We start from the raw sequence: 20,753 nt of genomic DNA, 5'->3' as shown, positions 1-20,753 counted from the left end.
AGTGGCTCCCTTTGAGTTTCCAGAAGACACTTATCTAAGCATTAATCATCAGCCACTTGGATAATGGCAATGCCCTGTCCATCACTGTAAGCTAATTCCATGTATCTAGAATGCAGGTAGTTCAAAACACCGCTGCCCGCATGATCAATAACTTGCCCCCATGGAGACATGTCCGCTCCCATGCTTAAAACCCTCTATTGGCTCTGCATTAAAAAGAGAGCATTGTTTAAACTCCTCTGCCTGAGCTACAAATCTTGGTCAGGTTTAGGTCCATAATATCTTCAGGATAGACTTATTCCATACCTTCCTGACAGGAACCTAAGATCAAAAAATCTACTTCTGTTACATCCTCTGTGCATTCATGCATCAAAATATGGCGGCTGGGCGTTTTCCTACCTTGCACCATACCACTGAAATAATCTCCCTCAGTTTATTCATACATGTCCTAGTTTTTCTGGTTTAAAAACCATCTTAAAATGTGGGTGTTTTAACTAATTGCCTCTTTCATCCCCTGCCTGTCAGAGAGCCGAGATGCTCCTTCGGGGCCGAGTCATTGCGCCCTATCAAGGTCTAATTAACATAATATAACATGAGGGGACATGGCAGATAAAAAGCAAGAGAAGAGAAGTGAGGGGACAGAGAACTGAGGGAACGTGAGGGGGCATCACAGATGAAAATCAAGAGGAGAGAAGTGAGAGAGAGAAATGAGGGAAACTGACAAATAAAAAATAAGAGAAGAGAAGTGAGAGGACAGAGAATTGAGGGAACATGAGGTGTTATAACCGATGCATGGCAAATGGAGAGAAGTGGGGGAAACGGAGAGAAGAGATAGGACAGTTGAAAAACAAGAGGAGAGAAGTGAGAGAGAATTATGAGAACGTGAAGGGCAAGAGAAGAATAGTGGGAGGATAGAGAGTATTGAGGGAACATGGGGGACATGACCGGTAAAAAACAAGAGGAGAGAAGTGAGGGGGCAGAGGGAAATCACGAGGAGAGAAATGGGAGAGAGAATTGACGGAACATAAGTGGACATGACAGGTGAAAAGCAAGAAGAGAGACTTGAGGGGACAGAGTATTGAGGGAACATGAAAGGGGATATTAAAGATGAAAAAAGCAAGTGCAGAAAATTAGGGGGCAGAGAGAACTGAGGGAGCACAAGGGTACATGACAGATGTTCGACAAGAAGAGAGAAGTTAGAGCACAGAGAGAAATGAGGGGACCCGACAGGTGCATGGCAAAGGGAGAAAGGTGAGGGGGCAGGGAGAGTGGCAGGAACATGAGGAGGCATGACTGATTGAAACCAAGAGAAAAGAAGTGAGGGAATATGAGAGGGCATTAGAGTTGCAGAGGGGATGATGGCATGAGTGAGAGAGCTCCAGAAACAGGAGAGTGACCCAAGAAGGGACAAAAACATTGCAAGAGGGATGTAAAAGAGCAGCAGAGGGACACGAGAGAAGTAAAGATGAGGGAACGGGAGGGGTATGAGCGATGAGCTGCAGAGAAGAGGTGACATGACAAGATGTACAAGAAGAAACAGGAGAGAGTGTACAAGGGATGTATGTTAGAAAGAGGGACGCTTAAGTGGTACGGCACGAGGAATATGAAAGGAACGGAGGGATGTTAGGGTTTGGATGGGATGGGCAAAGAAAAGGCACGGGGATTGGAGTCATAGGGGCAAGGATGTGCACAGAATGTGGGGTACTGTATAGTGCGAGGTGATTGGAGAAAGGTAAAGGAGGAGGAGGGTCATGGGAGGGCAGGGTGGGAGAAAGGAGGAGAGGTGCACGCTGAAGGATCGGCAGAAGATGGAATAGAGGCGCAAGGAAGCATGGAGGGAGGCAAGGTCGATATGAGAGAGAAGCCATGGGGATAGAGAAAGATCTCTGAAGGAGTGGAGAGAGGGGCCAGGAGGTGGAGAGGGGTGGAGGGAAGGAAAGACAGGCCTCTACGAATAGAGAATGAGGCATGGAGGGATGGAAAGAGAGGAGAGGATGGGAGGGACCGAGAAAGATGCCTGGTGGGATGATATACATATAGAAGGTTGGTGAGTCACCTGGAACTATGGATAGAGAGAGAGACATATGAGGGGTGGAGAAAGTGCTAGAGAAAGACCTGGAGGGATGGAGAGAAAGAAAGCTACAGGGGCATGAGGGAATGAAGAGCTGTAGTCCTGAAGGACGGAGAGAAGGAACAAGCAAAACCTGGAGAGAACGGGTGAGGCCTGGAGCGATGGAAAGAAGTCTGAGGGGTGAAAAGAGGGAGGCCTGGAAGAATGGAAGACACATGGAGGGGTGGGAGGATGTCTAAAAGCACAAAAAGGCACCTGGAAGAATAGAGAGACACAATGAGGGATGGAGAGAGACATGGAGAGGTGTATAAATAGCTTGAGAGTGAGGCCTCGAAGGATGGAGAGGCCAGAAGGGATGGAGGAAAGCCCGGTGTCAAGAGACAGCTGCATGGTGGTGTGGAGAGATAGGTCTGGAGGAGTGTAGAGACACGGGGGTGGGTAAATGTACCTGAATGGTTGGAGAGAGGGCCTGGAGGGATGGCAAGAGAGGTGTGGATGCATGGAGTGAGGAACTATGGGGATGGAGAGAGAGGTTTGGAAGATTGGCACACACATGGAGTGATGGGGGGTGCCTGGAGGAATAGATAGAGACATAGGGTGTGGAGAAAGGACTTCAGAGAGGCCAGGATTGATGGAGAGGGTCCGTAATTAAGTGAGAACCAGGGGCAAAAACACTGCAGAATGTGCTGCTCGGCATTTCCTTCTCTCTGACCTCAGTCTGACTCCCTCTGCAGGTTGGAAACCTCTTCGGCCAGCACAGGTCCACCATCATCACCCTCTACAATGGGGCCTACGACTCCTCCTCGGCCGTCTTCCTGCTCATCAAGGTAATACTGTGAATTTACTAAGGTTGCTTGTTGCATTGCATGTAAATGTAGTGTATTTTGTAAAGCGCGCAGCTGCCCCAACGGGGCGTCCCAGCGCTGTATAACGCTGTGGAACCCTTCCTGGCTCTCCCTGTGAGATGCCCCTCCTCGACACCCCCAAGGTGAAGCCAGGCATCCCAGTGTTGTAAGGGCCGTTGTGGAGATTAAGCAAGCTATTGCCCAGAGTTGCAGAGTGGGACCCATGATTAGAGTAGGCGCTGAGTTGAGAATTATGGAGTCCGCGGACATTGAGCCCAAGACCCTGCCGCGTCGGGACTTGAACTCTGGTCCCGGGCCTGATCTCTGCTTCAGAGTCTGCCACTCTAACCAGTGAGCCACACTTCTCCATGCATGCATTGCATGCTTCCGCTAGTGCTAAATCTGTGCCTTCAATAGTGAACCCTGGTGTGTCAGGGTCTGTTCAGCAACCACTCGAGTAACTGGTCTCCTCTGGAGGTGAATAGCCTACAAAAGACCTCAGGGATACTGGAAGCCCTGCTATTCTGGAGGGGCAGGAGCAGTACTGGCCCGACATTAGAAGGTGCAGTGTGGTGAGACTTCCTCCTCCCTAGGAGGCCAGACAGCTGGTAAGACGTCTCAACCCATTTGTTCACCCTTGAGTTGTCTGGAGGCAGGTGGCGGAAGTCTGACCATCTTGGTAGACCCTGGTTGTCACCCTGCTCTGTGTACCCACAGTGCCTTTGGGATGAAGTGCTCCTACAACCCCCTCAGGCTCATACTGTGTTGCTTGAACATGAAATACCTTTAAAAAAACAAGAGACAAGAGGCGTTTGGCAAAACTGGAACAGTTTGTTTAATTAAACAGGGCGGCTGCGAGGATAATCACTAGCAAAGGGTCTGAGGACCGTCTCAACAATCTGTCCCCGGGCTCTTTTTATACAGTTCATTGTATGCAATAAAGTATTTCCGTAGGTCCATGTATGATAAGCTATGTAAGTTGCTGCCTTTGGAGTCATAAATTAATTGTCTAATGGAAAGTACAAATATGACTCAACCATGCGTGGACACAATCGGGCTAGTGGGTAATGTGTCCAGATGTCAGGCATGGGGAGAACGTTATCACTGCTCCCCATGCTGTGTCTTGATCGGCTATATGTTCCTAACTAAGGTTGCGTTTCTGACTTTATGGTGTTTTGGGAACGTGCATACCCCTCCGGCCATGTGTGCTTTATTTGGGCCTATCTCACTGGACCATGGTGGTGTCGCTGTGCCCATTTGTGAGATTGTTCTAGGGTTTTCTGTTAATTGCATTTCTCTGCTGGCTATGTGCTACCCCACCTGTGACCTATCATTCAGTGACTGGGTCTCAGAGCCTACCTTTTACATATTTGCGAGTTGGTGTTGATGTGGAGTTCACAACGGGTGAACTTGTTAATAAAGATGCGATTTCATTGGCATAACTGAATGTATTGTTTTTCATTTTAGCATTGATTGTTTTATACATATTAACAATTGGACGTAGGAAGTCCGCCTTGTCTGCGTAGTCACCCCAAATTTGTAGCTTTTTGCTGAAACTTATATTGTTGCTGGCTTTAGAACTCTGTGCACTTTAACCTTGTTAACCAGGGGGTAAAGAGCCTGTGCCCCTCATTTAAACATAGTCGAATTGGCATACTCCTAACTGGTATTTTTAACTTGCCTATAAGTCACTGCTATATGATACAAAATGTACCCAGCACCTTTTGACTCTCAAAGGTGATTTGCCACTCTTATACATCCCTATTTATTTATTGATTGAAAAGTTAAATGCCACTAGTGGACTGCCACACTTATTCTAGCATCCACTATAATGTCAGTCCTGTGCACATGTGGCTTCAGGTATACCACTGCATCCTGACTGTACAGAGCAAAGCATGCACTGTGACCCCTCAAAATAAACCATATGACAGGTAAAAGCTTCTTATAGTCTCCCACCGCACCCTAATACGCAGGAATCCAGGACAAGGCCCTCGACTGGATCTGCTCCTTCCTCCCCGGCAGGACGCAACGGGTCAGACTCCCCCCCTTTCCTCTCAGACCCCACACCTACCACCTGCGGAGTCCCCCAGGGCTCCTCCCTCAGCCTGACACTCTTCAACGTCTACATGGCTCCACTTGCCCCCATCGTCAGAACCTACGGACTCAACATCGTGTCATACGAGGACGACACCCAGCTCATCCTCTCCCTATCCAACGAGCCCAACACCGCCAGACGCAACTTTCGAGAAGGCATGGAAGCCGTCGCAAAATGGATGAAAAACAGCTGTCTACAACTAAACACCAACAAAACAGAAGTACTCATCATGGGCCCAAACCCCGACGCCTGGAGCGACACCTGGTGGCCCACCGCCCTCGGAAACCCGCCAACCCCCACAGACCACGCACGCACGCAACCTGGGAATCATCCTGGACTCCGAGCTCAAAAATGGACCGCCAGATCAACTCTGTCTCATCTTCCTGCTTCCACACCCTCCGCCTCCTTCGTAAGACCTTCAAATGGATCCCCCTCGAACACCGAAAGACAGTCACTCACGCCCTGGTCACCAGCAGACTCGACTATGGCAACGCACTCTACGCCGGAATAAACAAAAACCTCATCGCGAGCTACAGAACATCCAGAACGCCGCCGCAAGACTGGTCCTCAACCTGCCAAAACACTGCCACATCTCCCATCACCTGCGCACACTCCACTGGCTCCCCGTCGAGGCGAGAATCACCTTTAAGATGCTCACCCACGCACACAAGGCCCTCCGCGGCACCGGACCAGCATACCTGAACAGCCGGCTCAAATTCCACGCACCCCAAAGGACCCTACGATCAGCCCAGCTCTCCTACCCCGAGGTCCCCCGCACCAGAAAGACCAGATCGGGAGGCCGCTCCTTCTCCTTCCTCGCGGCCAAATCATGGAACGCCCTTCCGCTCCACCTCAGACAGACAACATCGCTCCCCATCTTCGCAAGAAACCTCAAAACCTGGCTCTTCGACAGACCCCCTCCTTGATGGAATGGAACCTGCACCCCCCCTACCCCTAGCGCCTTGAGACCCTTACGGGTGAGTAGTTGCGCTTTAACAAACTCCTGATTGATTGATTGATTGATTATGTGTTCGAGGCATGTGGGCTGCTGAATTCATATCTGTGCATAGTCCGCCACCTAGTGTTGGGTCCGGATGATTGCACATTGTTGTCCTGGAAGAGTCTTCGAAGTATCACGAGATAGGTGGCTCCTCCCCTGGACTACAGTGCGCATGGGCATCGCCTCCATCCCCAGATTGTTTTTTTCCGCCATCGGGTTCGGATGTGTTTTCGGTTCCCTCTATCGGGACCAATAGTTTGTTCTACTTTCACTCGAGGCCAAAAGGTCTTTAGGCTGGGCGTCGGTATAGTTGCGTTCGGGTTTCTTACTGACTCTCAGCTCCGATCTCCGACTGCCCCTCCACGTGCTTTCGACGCGGACGGGCCTACACTACACACTTTGCTATGGAGCGGACGCCATTCAAAAAGTGTCCGCTGTGTCACTCTAAATATTCGCACCTTGACGTGCACCCCGTGTGCAATACATGCTTGTCACCGGATCACCGTGAGGACACTTGCATGGCGTGTTCGAAATTTAGGAGTAAGAAAACTTTGAAGATTCGCCGGGCTAATCGGCTCCAGGCTCAAATGTCGGCTTCGGCACCCCCACCTGATGACATCTTCCAGGAATCGGTTGAGGGAGAAGACGACGTACAAGAATCGGACTCTGGCCCCGCGTCCGAAGAAGAGACCGGCGACGCGGGTGATGAGGCCTATGACGAAGTCTCCGACGAGGTAGGGGACGACGACCGGGCTTGTCCCGCAATGGGTGATAGCTCGGACGAAGAGCAACCCAACAAGACTCCGGGGTTACTCCCCGTTATACGGCCCAGGTCGAGGGATCGCCTTCGGGCCTTACCCAAGATCTAACAACAAGTCCTACGTCCCCGCCTCCGGGCCCGGTCACGGACATTTCTAACAAGAAACCGAAAGTGAAGCCAACTGGTCTCGCACCCTCGGATGCGAAAACGAAACCAAAAGTGGCGCTGGTGAAAAAGGTTCTGGAGGCGTCAACTTCCACGAAACCCAAGATGGCCGACTTGAAGAGCCACGCCAAAATGGCTGACCAGAAGAGCCGCGCCAAAATGGCCGACCCAAAGCCATCTGGGTCGGCGCCGAAGGTGAAGGCATCCGACGCGGCGGCGTCGGCACCGAAAGGGGTCGCGGACCCGAAGACGGTCGCGGACCCGAAGACGGCTTCTAAAAAGCGTCACGCCGACAGTGCGCCGGGCCATGGGGCGTCGGCGCCGAAGAAGAGGCTTACCGCCGAACAAGCTCTCGAAGACGAGGAGTCGCTCGAGCCGTTTCAGCCCTCGGCATCCCTTACAAAGAGGGTGGGAGAATCCTTGCGGCGGATCCAGCAGGCTGTGGTTCCCAGCCAGGACCCTGTAGTGCCACGGCCCACGACGAAGCCTGCAAAGGAACAAACGCCCATTCGTTTTACCCTTCCTCCCAAGTCGGCGCCGAAGGCCTTCGCGCCTAAGCAGAGCGGACACTCTCGGGAAATATTGGCGCCGAAGGCTGCCTTGGTGGTGTCAAAGCTTCGGCTCCAGCCGCTCGCGGTGGAGGAACGTCGTGAGGTGCACATCGACGCCAACACCGGAAAATTACATCGGAGCCGGCCTTGGAACCTTTTAAGATTCCACTCAAGAGCAAAAAGTACTCTGCGGACTCTTCGGCTCTGATGGAACCACTGTCTCCACAAGCCCTGGAACACTCGCCGGCCCATTCCCCCGTGCCTGATGTCGACGAGGAAGAGGTCGAGTACACCTATCCTGCGTACTCGGATCCGGACGAGGAGCAGGTTCCCTGGACAGCAGGAGACGACACAAACGACCCGCAGTCGGGGCAGGACGCTCAACTTTTCGCCGCAAAGACGTCCCCGACAGAGGACTCGGCGGCATTCAATGCATTAATAGAGAGAGCTGCGGCGAACCATGACGTCGAGCTGCACTCAGACCCAGTGGATGCAGACTTTTTGGTCGACACCTTCTCGGTAGCCGAAAAGCAAGTCAAGACTCTACCAATGCTTAAAGGGGTGCTGAAGCATGCACAGGAGGTGTTCAAGGAGCCCACCCGGGCGCGGGTGGTCAATCCTCGCATCGACAGGAAGTATAAAGCGGCGCCCACGGATCCCACTTATATTAAGGGACACTTGCCATTGGACTCCCTGGTGGTTTCCAACGCTCGAAAAAGGGCAAATTCGCAAACAACTGGTGACGCTCCTCCCCCTGACAAAGAATCCAAAATCTTTGAGGCATCAGGCAAACGCATTGCTGCACAGGCAGCAAACATCTGGAGGATCTCTAACACTCAAGCCCTGCTCGCACGTTATGATAGGGCCCATTATGACACATTAGAGGCCATCCTTCAACACTTGCCTGACCAATATAAAGAGGCGGGGGAGATGCTCATTCAGGAGGGTAAACTCATTACGAATGCGTCCATCAAATGTGCCCTAGATGTGGCAGACACTGCCTCCAGGGCTATCAATACAAGTGTTTTACTTAGACGTCATGCCTGGCTTCGAATTTCAGGGTTCAAACCCGACATACAGACCACAATATTGGGGCAAACAGTGAATCCTGACCATCTGTTCGGCCCAGAGGTGGATGCCTCCCTAGAAAAAATGAAAAAGGATACTGAAACTGCCAAATCTATGGGAGCTTTACAAAGCCAGCAGTTTCGGGGTGGTTCTTTTCGCCGCTCCAATTCAAGAGGCACCTCAAGGGGACAGGCATCCCAATCCACAACATACTACAAGGGTAACTCCCAGTCCTTGTATAACAACAACAAGGGCAGGGGTGGCTACAGAGGCAACAATATCAAAGGCAGGGGACGTGGAAACAATGCATCCAGGTCCACCACCACCAACAAGCAGTGACGTCTTGTCACTCCCCCCCGATCACACAACACCTGTCGGGGGGAGACTCCAGCAGTTCCTGCCGGCGTGGAGATCCATCACCACGGACAGGTGGGTGAGGTCTCTTATCCAGTACGGGTACTGTTTAGAACTTACGTCCATTCCACCGGACATACCGCCAAGAAGCCGTGCTATGTCCGACGAGCACTTGACCTTGTTGCAGCAAGAAGTTCTAGTCATGCTGCAAAAAGGGGCAATAGAGCTCGTTCCAGTGCAAGAACGGGGAACGGGGGTTTACTCCCTGTATTTTCTGATCCCCAAAAAGGACGGATCACTCAGGCCGATCCTGGACCTCAGACCCCTGAACTGGTACATCAACTCGGAGCACTTCCATATGCTCACATTGCAGCAGGTGCTTCCCCTGCTTCAACAGGGGGACTTCCTAGCAACGCTGGATCTGAAGGATGCCTATTTTCATATTCCCCTGCATCCTTCCCACAGAAGGTATCTCAGATTCAAGATTTTAGACCAGCATTACCAGTTCAGAGTCCTGCCGTTCGGGGTCACCACGGCACCGAGAGTGTTTACAAAATGCCTAGCGACTGTGGCGGCGCATCTCCGTCGCCAGCACGTCCATGTCTTTCCATACCTAGACGATTGGCTTATTCAGGCAAAGACGGGACAGCAGTGCGTAGACCACGTGTCACGCACCATTCACCTCCTGCACGATCTGGGATTCTCTCTGAACTACCCAAAGTCCCATCTCCAGCCCGCCCACGTGCGACAGTATCTGGGCGCAACAATCAACACTCTGGCAGCCACTGCGCAGCCAAATTCAGCGAGAATCGCCAGTATCCAGGCGCTGATCCAACGATTCAGACCCCAACACTCGCTTCCAGCGAGGGTGTTCATGCAGTTGATAGGCATGATGGCCTCCTGCATCTCCATTGTCCCGCACGCGAGACTACATATGCGTCCGCTTCAGGAGTGCCTTGCACGTCAGTGGACTCAGGCTCATGGGCAACTGACAGACCTAGTGTTGGTGAGCGGTCGGGCGTACAACTCTCTGCATTGGTGGAATCCACAAAACCTTTGCAAGGGCCGACCATTCCAAGAGCCTGTCCCACAGATCATCCTGACGACGGACGCCTCTCTCCAGGGATGGGGAGCGCATGTACTCCACTACACTGTGCAGGGACTATGGACACTTCAGCAAAGGAAGATGCACATCAATGTGTTGGAACTGATGGCAATCTTCATGGCCTTAAAGGCGTTCAAAGTACATCTGTGCAACAAGGTCGTGTTGATCCGGACGGACAACATGACGGCCATGTACTACATCCAGAAGCAGGGAGGTACACACTCTCCACAGCTGTCTCATCTGGCTCAGAGCATGTGGAAGTGGGCCATTCAGAGGAACATCTTCCTCATGGCAGAGCATCTCCCGGGCAAGGACAATCAGATGGCAGATCTGCTCAGCAGGCACAGCCATCAGATGCACGAGTGGGAGATACATCCATCAGTACTCCAACCGTACTTCCGAAGGTGGGGTCATCCAGAGATAGACCTGTTCGCCACAAAGGAGAACGCAAAATGCCAAAGCTTCGCCGCCAGATTCCCACACCCCCTATCACAGGGCAATGCGATGGGGATGAACTGGTCAGGCAGATTTGCGTACGCTTTTCCCCCAGCACCTCTGATACCGCTGGTGGCACGCAAGCTCAGGCAACACTCGATGACGCTCATCCTGGTTGCTCCAACGTGGGCTCGCCAACCATGGTACACCACGTTTCTGGAACTCTCCGTGGTACCGCATCAAAGGCTTCATCTCACTCCCAGCCTTCTGACGCAGAGCCATGGCGACATTCAGCACCCAGATCCGCAACAGCTCAACCTGGCGATCTGGCTCCTGAAGTCCTAGAGTTTGGCTACCTCAATCTTCCTCCCGATTGCATGGACATCATTCGGGAGGCAAGGAAGCCCACTACTAGAGCTTGTTATGCGGCTAAATGGAAGAGGTTTGTCATCTACTGTGTTAACCACGACATTGACCCGCTAGATGCTTCCATTCAGAACATCATCTGTTACCTTTTTCATCTGTATCGATGTAATCTAGCGTACTCTTCCATCCGCATTCACCTGTCTGCTATGGCAGCATACCTCCAGAACAGGCAGCACCTGTCACTCTTTAAGGTCCCTGCTATCAAGGCCTTTCTGGAAGGACTCAAAAGGGTCATTCCACCAAGGACCCCACCAGCTCCAGAATGGAACCTCAATGTGGTTCTTACAAGGCTGATGGGTCCTCCCTTTGAGCCACTGCACTCTTGTGAGCTCCAGTTTTTGACTTGGAAGGTGGCGTTCTTAGTAGCAATTACGTCGCTGCGGAGGGTGAGCGAGCTGCAGGCGCTCACCATCCAAGAACCTTTCTTCCAAATACATGCTAACAAGGTGGTGCTCCGCACTAACCCAAAATTCTTACCCAAAGTAGTCTCACAGTTCCACATGAACCAAACAATTGAATTGCCAGTGTTTTTCCAAAACCCAGAGACGCTGGCGGAGCGTATGCTCCACACTCTTGATGTGAAAAGGGCCTTGATGTACTATGTGGACAGGACAAAAGATTTCCGCAAAACCAAACAACTCTTTGTTGCTTTTGCCACACATCACAAGGGAAATGCAATCTCCAAAGCGGGGATTGCTAGATGGATAGTAAAGTGCATTCAGATCTGTTACGCTAAAGCTAAGCGCACTCTCACTATCCCACCAAGGGCCCACTCCACTAGGAAGCTGGGGGCCTCTATGGCCTTCCTAGGTAACATTCCCTTAGAAGACATCTGTAGAGCAGCCACATGGTCTACCACACATACCTTCACTAAGCACTACTGTGTAGACGTGCATTCCAGACAGCAGGCAGCTGTTGGTCAGGCTGTTCTAAAAACGCTTTTTCAAACTGCTGCAGCTGGCACGGGCGGCCGCCGTTAATGGAGGGACTGCTATGTATTCTATGCACAGATATGAATTCAGCAGCCCACATGCCTCGAACTGCAAATGCTACTTACCAGTATGCATCTGTTCTTGGCATGTAGGGCTGCTGACATTCATATCGCCCACCCTCCTCCCCGGCGCCTGTAGCAGCTGCAGTATTTATTCATATACACATATGCTCATAGCATGGTCATCACTCACTTTCTTCACTCCATCTCTGCCAATGGCTAAAAACAATCTGGGGATGGAGGCGATGCCCATGCGCACTGTAGTCCAGGGGAGGAGCCACCTATCTCGTGATACTTCGAAGACTCTTCCAGGACAACAATGTGCAATCATCCGGACCCAACACTAGGTGGCGGACTATGCACAGATATGAATGTCAGCAGCCCTACATGCCAAGAACAGATGCATACTGGTAAGTAGCATTTGCATTACAAGTTACCCCATGTAGTCCTTGTAGCAAATAAGTCAGGGTGCATGGCATTTAAAAGTAGGACATGTAGAAATGTAATGTTAGTATGTTCTCACAGTGACTGGCACCCAAACGCTACTATCACCGTGGTAGACCTAGCTGTCCTGTGTAGAAAACCAGATACTGTTGGCTACTTCTACCTACAGATCCTCCACCTGTAGAGCAAACACAAGTGTCAGTCTGGATCTGGAAACTTTGAAGCTCTCACATCGCTGATAAGGGCCCTGGCTTCATATTGAAACCGGAAGTGGCATCAGATGATGTAGTCAAATCCATATTGCACTTTTCCTGGTTCAACAAAGTCAGTATCTTTTTTTGAGTGCCTTTGTCATGGATCTGGAGTCCTGCTCCCACTCAGGTTTTTTTTCCTCTCATAGCATTCTAAAAGCGCAGTACCATGCTCCCTCAAAACAATCGGGGTTTAAACCCTGGAGGGGTAGCAAGGGATAGATGTCCATCACGGACCCTTACCCTTATTGCCTCTGGTGCCTTGTTTCAGACCACGACTCCCAGACCGGTTTCTCATGTCGTAGCATGCTCCCCAAGGCCATAAGAAACCTGTTGCTAAGCACATTTTGGGCTGAGCCAAGGGTGACAGATGGAGTAGAAAATGTTCCAGGCACCATTCAAAGTCACCATCTTCATCATCTGGAAGCAACCAGAAGAAGCATAGGAAGACCAAGAAATGGTCCAGGGGTAAGTGACCCCATTGCTCCTCCTTTTCCACTTAACATTTGCCCTCTAAGCCAAAGTTGCTCCAGCATCTGTACTGGACCTGGTCTTGGATCAGCCTCAGACTGCAAATAAACCTTCAGTGACAGGACCGGCACCTCCCAGACCACTCCAAAGCCATCTTTCCTCGAGATCCTAAGGCCACGGTCATCACCACCAGCATTCTTCAATGTCATGTACTCCCTTTTTGCAAGGGTATCCATACCATCTAGCATTCCTGTGCATCTCCATATGGACAATCAATGTTCCTTCCCATGGCCCAATGTTGGCTGGCACCTTATCATTGACCTTGATGCCGACTCCACATTGCTTCAACTCGCTAGTACGATACACGATGCCCCTGGAGGCTCTGCTGCCACAGGCACAACCTCCCTCTCCACATCCGCTGCCAGATATAATGCCACTGGTGCCCCTACTCGATGCTGTCCTGGAGAACAAATCCTGCAAAGAAACCTAACTCCTTATTGAGGAGGAGGAATTCCAAAATAGACTTCATGACATTTGCGGAACCAATTTGGGCCCTCTGGACCTCTGCCCTGTGGGGTACCCTGGTGAGTATCCTCAGGGAGACTACCAGGGTCCATATTCCTCTAGTGGATTAGACACCTTACTGGAACTTGTCATGGATCTCCCCCTGGCTTCCAAACACCTGAAGTGGTCTCCCTGTATAACATTATGCCGAAAGCTGCGGAGGTATTGGACCTACAGCTTCCAACCATGGACACCAAAACAAATGTCCTCATGGAAGCCCTCTTGCCATTGGCTCTGAGGACAGAGCCCTTGCTCCTTTTTAAGGAGGCCATACTGGAACCAGTCATGGCAGCATGGGAAAAGCCATCTTCTGCCCCAGCGTTCAACAGACAAGTGGTCTGTCATTACTGTCCTGCACAAAGGGATTTATCCTTCCTGTCTGTTTATCCTTCACCAGAGAAGCTGGCCATACAAGCTACATGTTCTGGTCAGTCAGGAGCCTTCCCGCCAACTCCTGCTGGCAGGAAATCGAAGTGTCTGAAGGTCTGGGGAAAAATCGCTTTCCCCAAGGGAAGCATGGCTCTCAAATCTCTCAATGCAAACTGCCTCGTGGCACGTTTCAACCATGTCTTGTGGGATATGGCCTCAGATGATTGTCCACATTCAATTGGGACACAAAACTGTTTCAAAATTACAAGGTGCACTTTTCACAAGCCTATTAGTGGCATCGTTTTCTGCAATTTTAACCAATTTTAAACAAAATATATCAGTCATATTAGGATATGGAAATGAAATCTCATCCACCACTTTCTAGAATTTTTTATGTCGCATTTAAATAATCACAATTAAATAATCAAAAACTCAACAGTTCAACAGCATTTCTCATGAAGTTTTTTTTTCTTCCTTTATTGTGCAGTGAGTTTGTATGCACATATAATCTTCAAGTTCAAATTCATTGTAGTGTTACATTTCCCATGTAGTGTTATGGGTCCCAATGCCTTTGGGGATGATCTCTATCCAGGAATCAAACACATATATATGGGATTTGAGTAAAAAGGAAACGCTCTCCCCGATGTGCGTCAACCGTATTCCTAAGGGGTGTTATCGTGCTGCAAGTACTTCAACAGTGGTCCACTAGCAGAAAGAATTGCTTTTAAACTCTACAACCTTGTATCATGTAATGCGCCAGTTTCCACGTTGTTTCTTAATTCGCTTTCAGTGCAGTATGTGCCTCGCCTCCTCGGAATATCCCAACAACGTTCTTGCCGTAAGCCATATTGTGTTACGGCAAGAACGATGTTGGGATATTCTGAAGGGTCATCCCGAAATGCACTGGGACCCATAACACTTTATGGGAAATGTAACACTAAAATGAATTTGAACGTGAAGATTATATGTGCATACAAACTCACTGAACAATAAAAGAAAAAAAAAACTTCATGAAAAATGCTGTTGGACTGTTGAGTTTTTGATTCCTTAATTGTGATTATTTAATTGTGACATAAAAAATTCTAGAAAGTGTCGGATGAGATTTCATTTACATATACTAATATGACCTTGATATATTTTGTTTAAAATTGGTTAAAATTCCAGAAAACTATGCCACGAGTAGGCTTGTGAAAAGTGCTCCTTGTAATTTTGAGACAGTTTTGTGTCCCAATTGAATGTGATTGATTATGCCTGGCAGGAACTGGTCAGGGGCACAAGGAAGCACCGGTTGTTTAATTCTGTTCAAATTGGTCTAATTTGTAAAATGTATATAATTCAGGTGTGCAGGTTATAACCTTTTCTGTGACTCAGATGATTGTCCCTCTTGTGCCGGAAGACATGCAGCAGCATGTCCAGGAGAGGCTATACAAGATGGCCAAAATGCCCCCAGGCATATCATAATATCTGGGTTGGATACAGCTGATTCAGTGGGCTGTGTAATGGGCACCTCCATCACCATCTGCACACATTCCTGGCTCAGGACCTCCAAACTTTCACGGAATGTCCAGTTGAACCTAATGAACTTGCTATTCGATGGGGAATTCTGTTTGGTGATAAAGCTGTTTCATTGCTGAAGCATTTTAAGACTAGCAAGGCCAATACTCAGTCCCTGTGCCTACAATTGCTACTGTTGCCTCCTCCATTGAGTGACTACAATCAGTTTTGTTTTTGAGGTTTCTAAAATGTTTTTTTTTCTTTTGCCAATGCCAGCCATACCAGTGCAAACTCAGCAGCAGCCAAACCCACTGGTCAAACAGTACAGAGGCAGAGCAGAGGAAGGGTCGGTGGATCCAACCAGCAGGCCTCCTCCTCCTCTCCTGCACCACCAGGAAATCAGACCTAATGTGCTCCCCCAACACTCTTCGGCCAGCACAGGTCTACCATTGTCACCGACTATAGCAGTGCTTTCGACTATTCCTCCACCGTTTTCCTACTCATGAAGGTAATACTATGAATTTACTAAGGTGTCTTGTTGCACTGAATGCTTCTGACTGCTAAACCTGTGTTTTCACAAGTGACCTGGTGTACCAGGGGCAGTTCAGCAACCCCATGTGTTACCAGTCTCCTGTGTGAGGGTGGATGTCCTGCTTTCCCTTGGTAGACCAATGGTTCTCCAGTATTAGGGTGTCTTTCATAGATTCACATGCTTGAATATTCCCCGTTGTAGAAGTGGGAGCCCCACGGTAAATAAAATAGCAATAAATCCCAATAAAATAGGTATATAAAAACATTTCACACAAATTCCAAAACCAGAAATACTTAGAAGTACCAGGTTAGCATTAACACATAGGGATACATAGGGGAAAAGAAAAACGCCTTTATAACATATCCACGTCATTGTTAGTCCAAACTACAGCCAATCAGGCGTAAGCACCTCTCTAGAACCTCCTCCTTAGAGGCTCATGCCCTCAGATTTTCAACTGCACGTCGTGTGAAGGGAGTCTCCCTGAGCTCTGCTCAGTTTTTCACTTTTTTCTGGATTTTTTCAGTTTTCTAAGATGTCTTCAAGTAAGAAGTTGTTGTTTCGTCCATGTTCTTCTCGTGGGAAGTTGAGACTCTTCTCAGAGGACCCTCACAAGAAGTGTATTTACTGCCTCTATCCAGATCATGAGGTAGGAAAATGTAAAACCTGCAGGACATTTTTAACCAAGACCATTAAGGACAGGGAGGGACGTCTTCTCCTATGGTGGCAGAGGTTGAAGGATAAGGATTCACCTCTATCTGACGCAGAAAGCCTTGCGTCCGGTGTGTCCAGAGCTGCTTCAAAGCGTAGTAGTGTTCAGGAGTTGCCATCTCCTTTTCTGAAGAAGAAAAAACGTCCTCTCATGAAGGTGCCTGTTGGGTCTCCACCTCCTCCTAATACGCCCGCGCACTCGAGATCTGACTCTCCAGCGCCCTCAGTTCCTTCTGTGCATGTTTCCATTAAAAAACATGCTAAATCGTCGACGGGCTCGTCGACGGTCGTTCCGACGACGAATTCTGCCGTCTCCAGCTCACCGACAAGAACAGTGACGATGACCTGTGCCATCGGATCGGTGGCGGCGGCTGCGTCGACGTCTTCTACATCGACAATGGTCTGTGTCAGTTTCAAGTCAGTCTCGTTGACGATTCCCATCTCATCGTCTACGTCGAAGAAAAAGGTCTCATCGATGTCGAAATCCTCGTCGACGCTTGCTGTTAAAAGACCCTCTTCGTCGATGAGTGCTCCGTCGAAGACGGCTCCATCGGCGTCAATCCCGCCAACGATCGTCTCGTCGACGACCGCTCCGTCGACGGCAGCTACGGCGACTCCGTCGACAGCTATGGTCTTGTCGCCGACGACTCCGTCAATGGTGAATTTTCCGTTGACGTTCTCATCGTCGTAGACATCTACCTTGGCATCTTTGCCTTTGGTGCCATTTTCTTCATCAGTTTCTGGAACTCCTATGGCTGACCCATTGCACCAGCGACGACAAGTGCCTCTGGAACAGCTCTCGCTTCCAAGTCACCCTCAGCCTCCATCACCTCTTTTTGCCACCGGTTCGGAGCATGATTAAAGTTCCGATGAGGAGGATGATGACAGATTCCGACAAACTCGAAGTCCTTCAGAGCTAGTCATTAAATGTCAAGATTACGAGGATGATCACGACCATTCTTATTTCCAAGAAGGGGAACCTTCTGTTCAAGTTCCAACAGCGCAGATACCACTTTCCCTTATTTCAAATCTCGAATATATGCTGGAGGATTACAATAGACCTTTTCCACCATCTCATCAAGGGTCTCCTTTACCTTCTGTGCCTGTAATTTCAGTGGCTCCTCCTGCTCCTTCTCTGCCGGAGCCTGCAGTATCTTCCGCCCCATCAACCTCCATTCAAGTTCCTGCTACGGTCTATGAGGATGATGACGTTCGCACTGACTAAGAGGACGGCGAGGTTGCGGATGATGATGGGGACATGGCGGATTGGGACGACTATCAGGTCCAGACACCGTCTCCACCTCCTTCAGTGCCAGGGGATTCCCCTCTGTGGACATTGCTAGTTTTCACCAGTTTATGGAGTGGGCGGCACAGCGCTTTAAGCTTCCTATGGTCACGAAAGGCGAGGACTGTTTTCTTTACGACTTCAAGAGTCAGCCCTTCAAACCGGTCAGGGCTGTGCCCATTATTGACTTTATTTGGAATGAAGGTGTCAAGTTAATGCAAACACACAATACCATTCCGGCTCTTCTTCCTCGTTTGGAAAGGAAATATTGAGCACCACAGGGGTCACCTGCTTGCTTAATATCGCAGCCTAAGCCTGATTCCGTAATCACCCAGGCCGCGCAGCGGCGATCCAGGAATCCGTCTTCCCCTATCACCGCTCCTCCGGACCGTGAACGACGTCTGCTTGACGCTATTGGCCGCAAGTTTTCCACCAAGGCTTCTACCACCGTGAGGGCTGCAAATTTGTTGGCCATTCTGGGGCGCTACGACCGCCAGATGTGGTATGATATGTTTTCTTTCATCAACCTCATTCCTGAGCCCTCTAGAGCTGAGGCCCTTTAAATTCTTCAGGAGGGAGAGAGGGCGTCATCTGGAATTATCGATAGCTCGGTCGACATTGCCTGTACTGGTTTTCGCCTGCTTGCGGGAGCACCCGTATTGCGTCGCCAGGGCTGGCTTCGTTCCATCTCCTTCCGCCAGGAAGTTCAGTCGAAAATCCTCGACATGCCCTATGATGGCGAATCGCTTTTCGGCCAGCATGTGGACGATGCGCTGCAAACTATAAAAATGGACACAGACGTCTCGTGCACTCAGCACGCTACAATTTCGCACGCCGCCTTTTCGTGGTGCGCACGGACGTGACACCTCCTCCTCTTCTTCCTTTCGTGGCGGATCCACCCAGTACCGATCCTACGGCCAAGGAAATCAACGATACTCCTCCCAGTCCCAGCAGTCCTATCGGCAACAGGCTTCAAAATCTTACCAAGGAAAATCTTCCTAGAGGGGTTCCGCTTCTAAAAAAAACAATGACTTGCCTTCCCCGCTCAGGGTTGGAGGTCGAATCTCCCTTTTCTACTCCAAATGGTCTTCAATCACCTCGGACCATTGGGTGCTGGACATTGTATCAAAAGGCCATGCCTTGGAGTTTGTCAAGTTCCCTCCAAACACTCCTCCAACTGGTCCTCCCCCAGCTCACCTCAATGAGCTCTTTCAGCAGATTCGGCTCATGATTCAAAAGGGTGCCATCAAAGTGGTTCCCAAGTCTCAAAAAGGAATGGGATTTTATTCCCGGTTCTTCCTCGTACTCAAAAAGTCCGGCGACTGGCATCCAATCCTCGATCTGCGAGCCCTGAACAAGTATCTGAAGAGTCAATCCTTCTGCATGCTCACGCTTGCGGAAGTTCTCCGCTTTCTCCTGAAAGACAACTTCATGACCACCATCGATCTTCAGGAGGCGTATTTCCATATGCCAATACTTCCACGACACCGGAAGTACTTGCCCTTTTGAGTGGGGCTCAGAGACTTTCAGTTCAAGGTCCTGCCTTTCAGCCTTCGCTCCACCCTTCGCGTCTTCACGAAGGTCCTGGCTCCGGTGGTGGCGTACCTACGGTTAATGGGAATTCAAATTGTTCCCTACCTGGACGACTGTCTCATCAAGTCGCACTCCCGGCATCAGGCGTCCTTGGACACCCGGTTCTGTCAGGATCTGTTTCACTCTCTTGGTCTATCCATCAACACCGAGAAGTCTCGGGTCGAGCCGGTTTTTTGCAGGACTTTTCTGGGCGCCACTCTGAATACTTCACTAGCGAAAGCGTTCGTGTCCGACGAGCGTCAGTTACAGATACTGCGCATGGTGGCTCTCCTCCGCTCAAAAGGGTCCGTTTCTGTTCGAGTATTGAAGTCCTTTCTGGGGATGGCGTCCTTCTGCATCTCCCTGATCCCAAATTGCAGACTCAAGAGTCGTCCCATTCAGGAAGACTTAGACAAGCAGTGGCATCAGGTCTCCGGCTCTTTCAACGATATGGTTCAAATGACCAGTCGGATGCGGTTCTCTCTCCAATGGTGGGCTCAGCCGTCAAACATCGCTGCCTGTACTTCCTTCCTCACCATCGCTCCGGAACTCGTCCTTACCACGGACGCCTCCCTGGAAGGCTGGGGCGCGCATCTTCAGGGACTATCCATAAAGGGCAAGTGGACCCCATCCCAACGCTCCTGGCACACCAACAGGCTGGAGCTAAAGGCCATCTTCCTGGCGCTCAAATCCTTCCATCTCCTACTCCAAGGAGAAGCAGTGCTCATTCAGACCGACAACACCACCAGTATGCACTATGTCAACAAGCAGGTCGGCACCAAGTCACCGCTCCTCTCTCAACTGGCACAGAGTATCTGGGACTGGGCACTTTGTCACCAGATCACCCTGACAGCGGTTCACCTACCAGGCATCTCCAACAGCCTGGCAGATTCCCTCAGCAGGTCCGAGTCCTCGACCCAAGAGTGGGAGTTGCAACAGCCGCCTCTGGATTTCATCTTTCGGCTGTGGGGTCTTCGCGAGTCCTGTGAACCGGAAATGCCCATCCTATGCAAGCTGGCTTCCCCATCAAGTGTCGTCCGAGAATGCCCTTTTGATGGATTGGTGCAATATATTCGCCTACACTTTTCCGCCAATTCCGCTGGTTCCTCGAGTGTTGTGGAAAATGCAGAGACCGCCGTGCCGCATTCTCCTGATCGTTCCCAGATGGCTCGACAAGCATGGTTCTCGGAGCTACTGCTT

At 50.3% G+C, this 20,753-nt stretch overlaps 1 protein-coding gene across 1 annotated transcript in view; it reads left to right on the top strand.

The window, feature by feature from the left end:
- The window catches only part of LOC147668339 (uncharacterized), a 354,881-nt gene extending 335,391 nt beyond the window's left edge, over positions 1-19,490 (top strand). Inside the window, exons 5-7 of the mRNA XM_086948585.1 lie at positions 2,803-2,895; positions 4,774-4,844; positions 19,031-19,490. Coding sequence (XP_086804711.1) covers positions 2,803-2,895; positions 4,774-4,844; positions 19,031-19,490 — 624 coding nt within the window. The remainder of the gene's footprint in view (positions 1-2,802; positions 2,896-4,773; positions 4,845-19,030) is intronic.
- The last annotated feature ends 1,263 nt before the right edge of the window (positions 19,491-20,753 follow it).

Source organism: Lissotriton vulgaris, unplaced genomic scaffold, assembly GCF_964263255.1.
Source record: "Lissotriton vulgaris unplaced genomic scaffold, aLisVul1.2 SCAFFOLD_2328, whole genome shotgun sequence".
Classification (NCBI taxonomy): Eukaryota; Metazoa; Chordata; class Amphibia; order Caudata; family Salamandridae; genus Lissotriton; species Lissotriton vulgaris.
The sequence above is the reverse complement of the archived record's forward strand: the minus strand, read 5'-3'. Positions and strand labels throughout refer to the sequence as shown.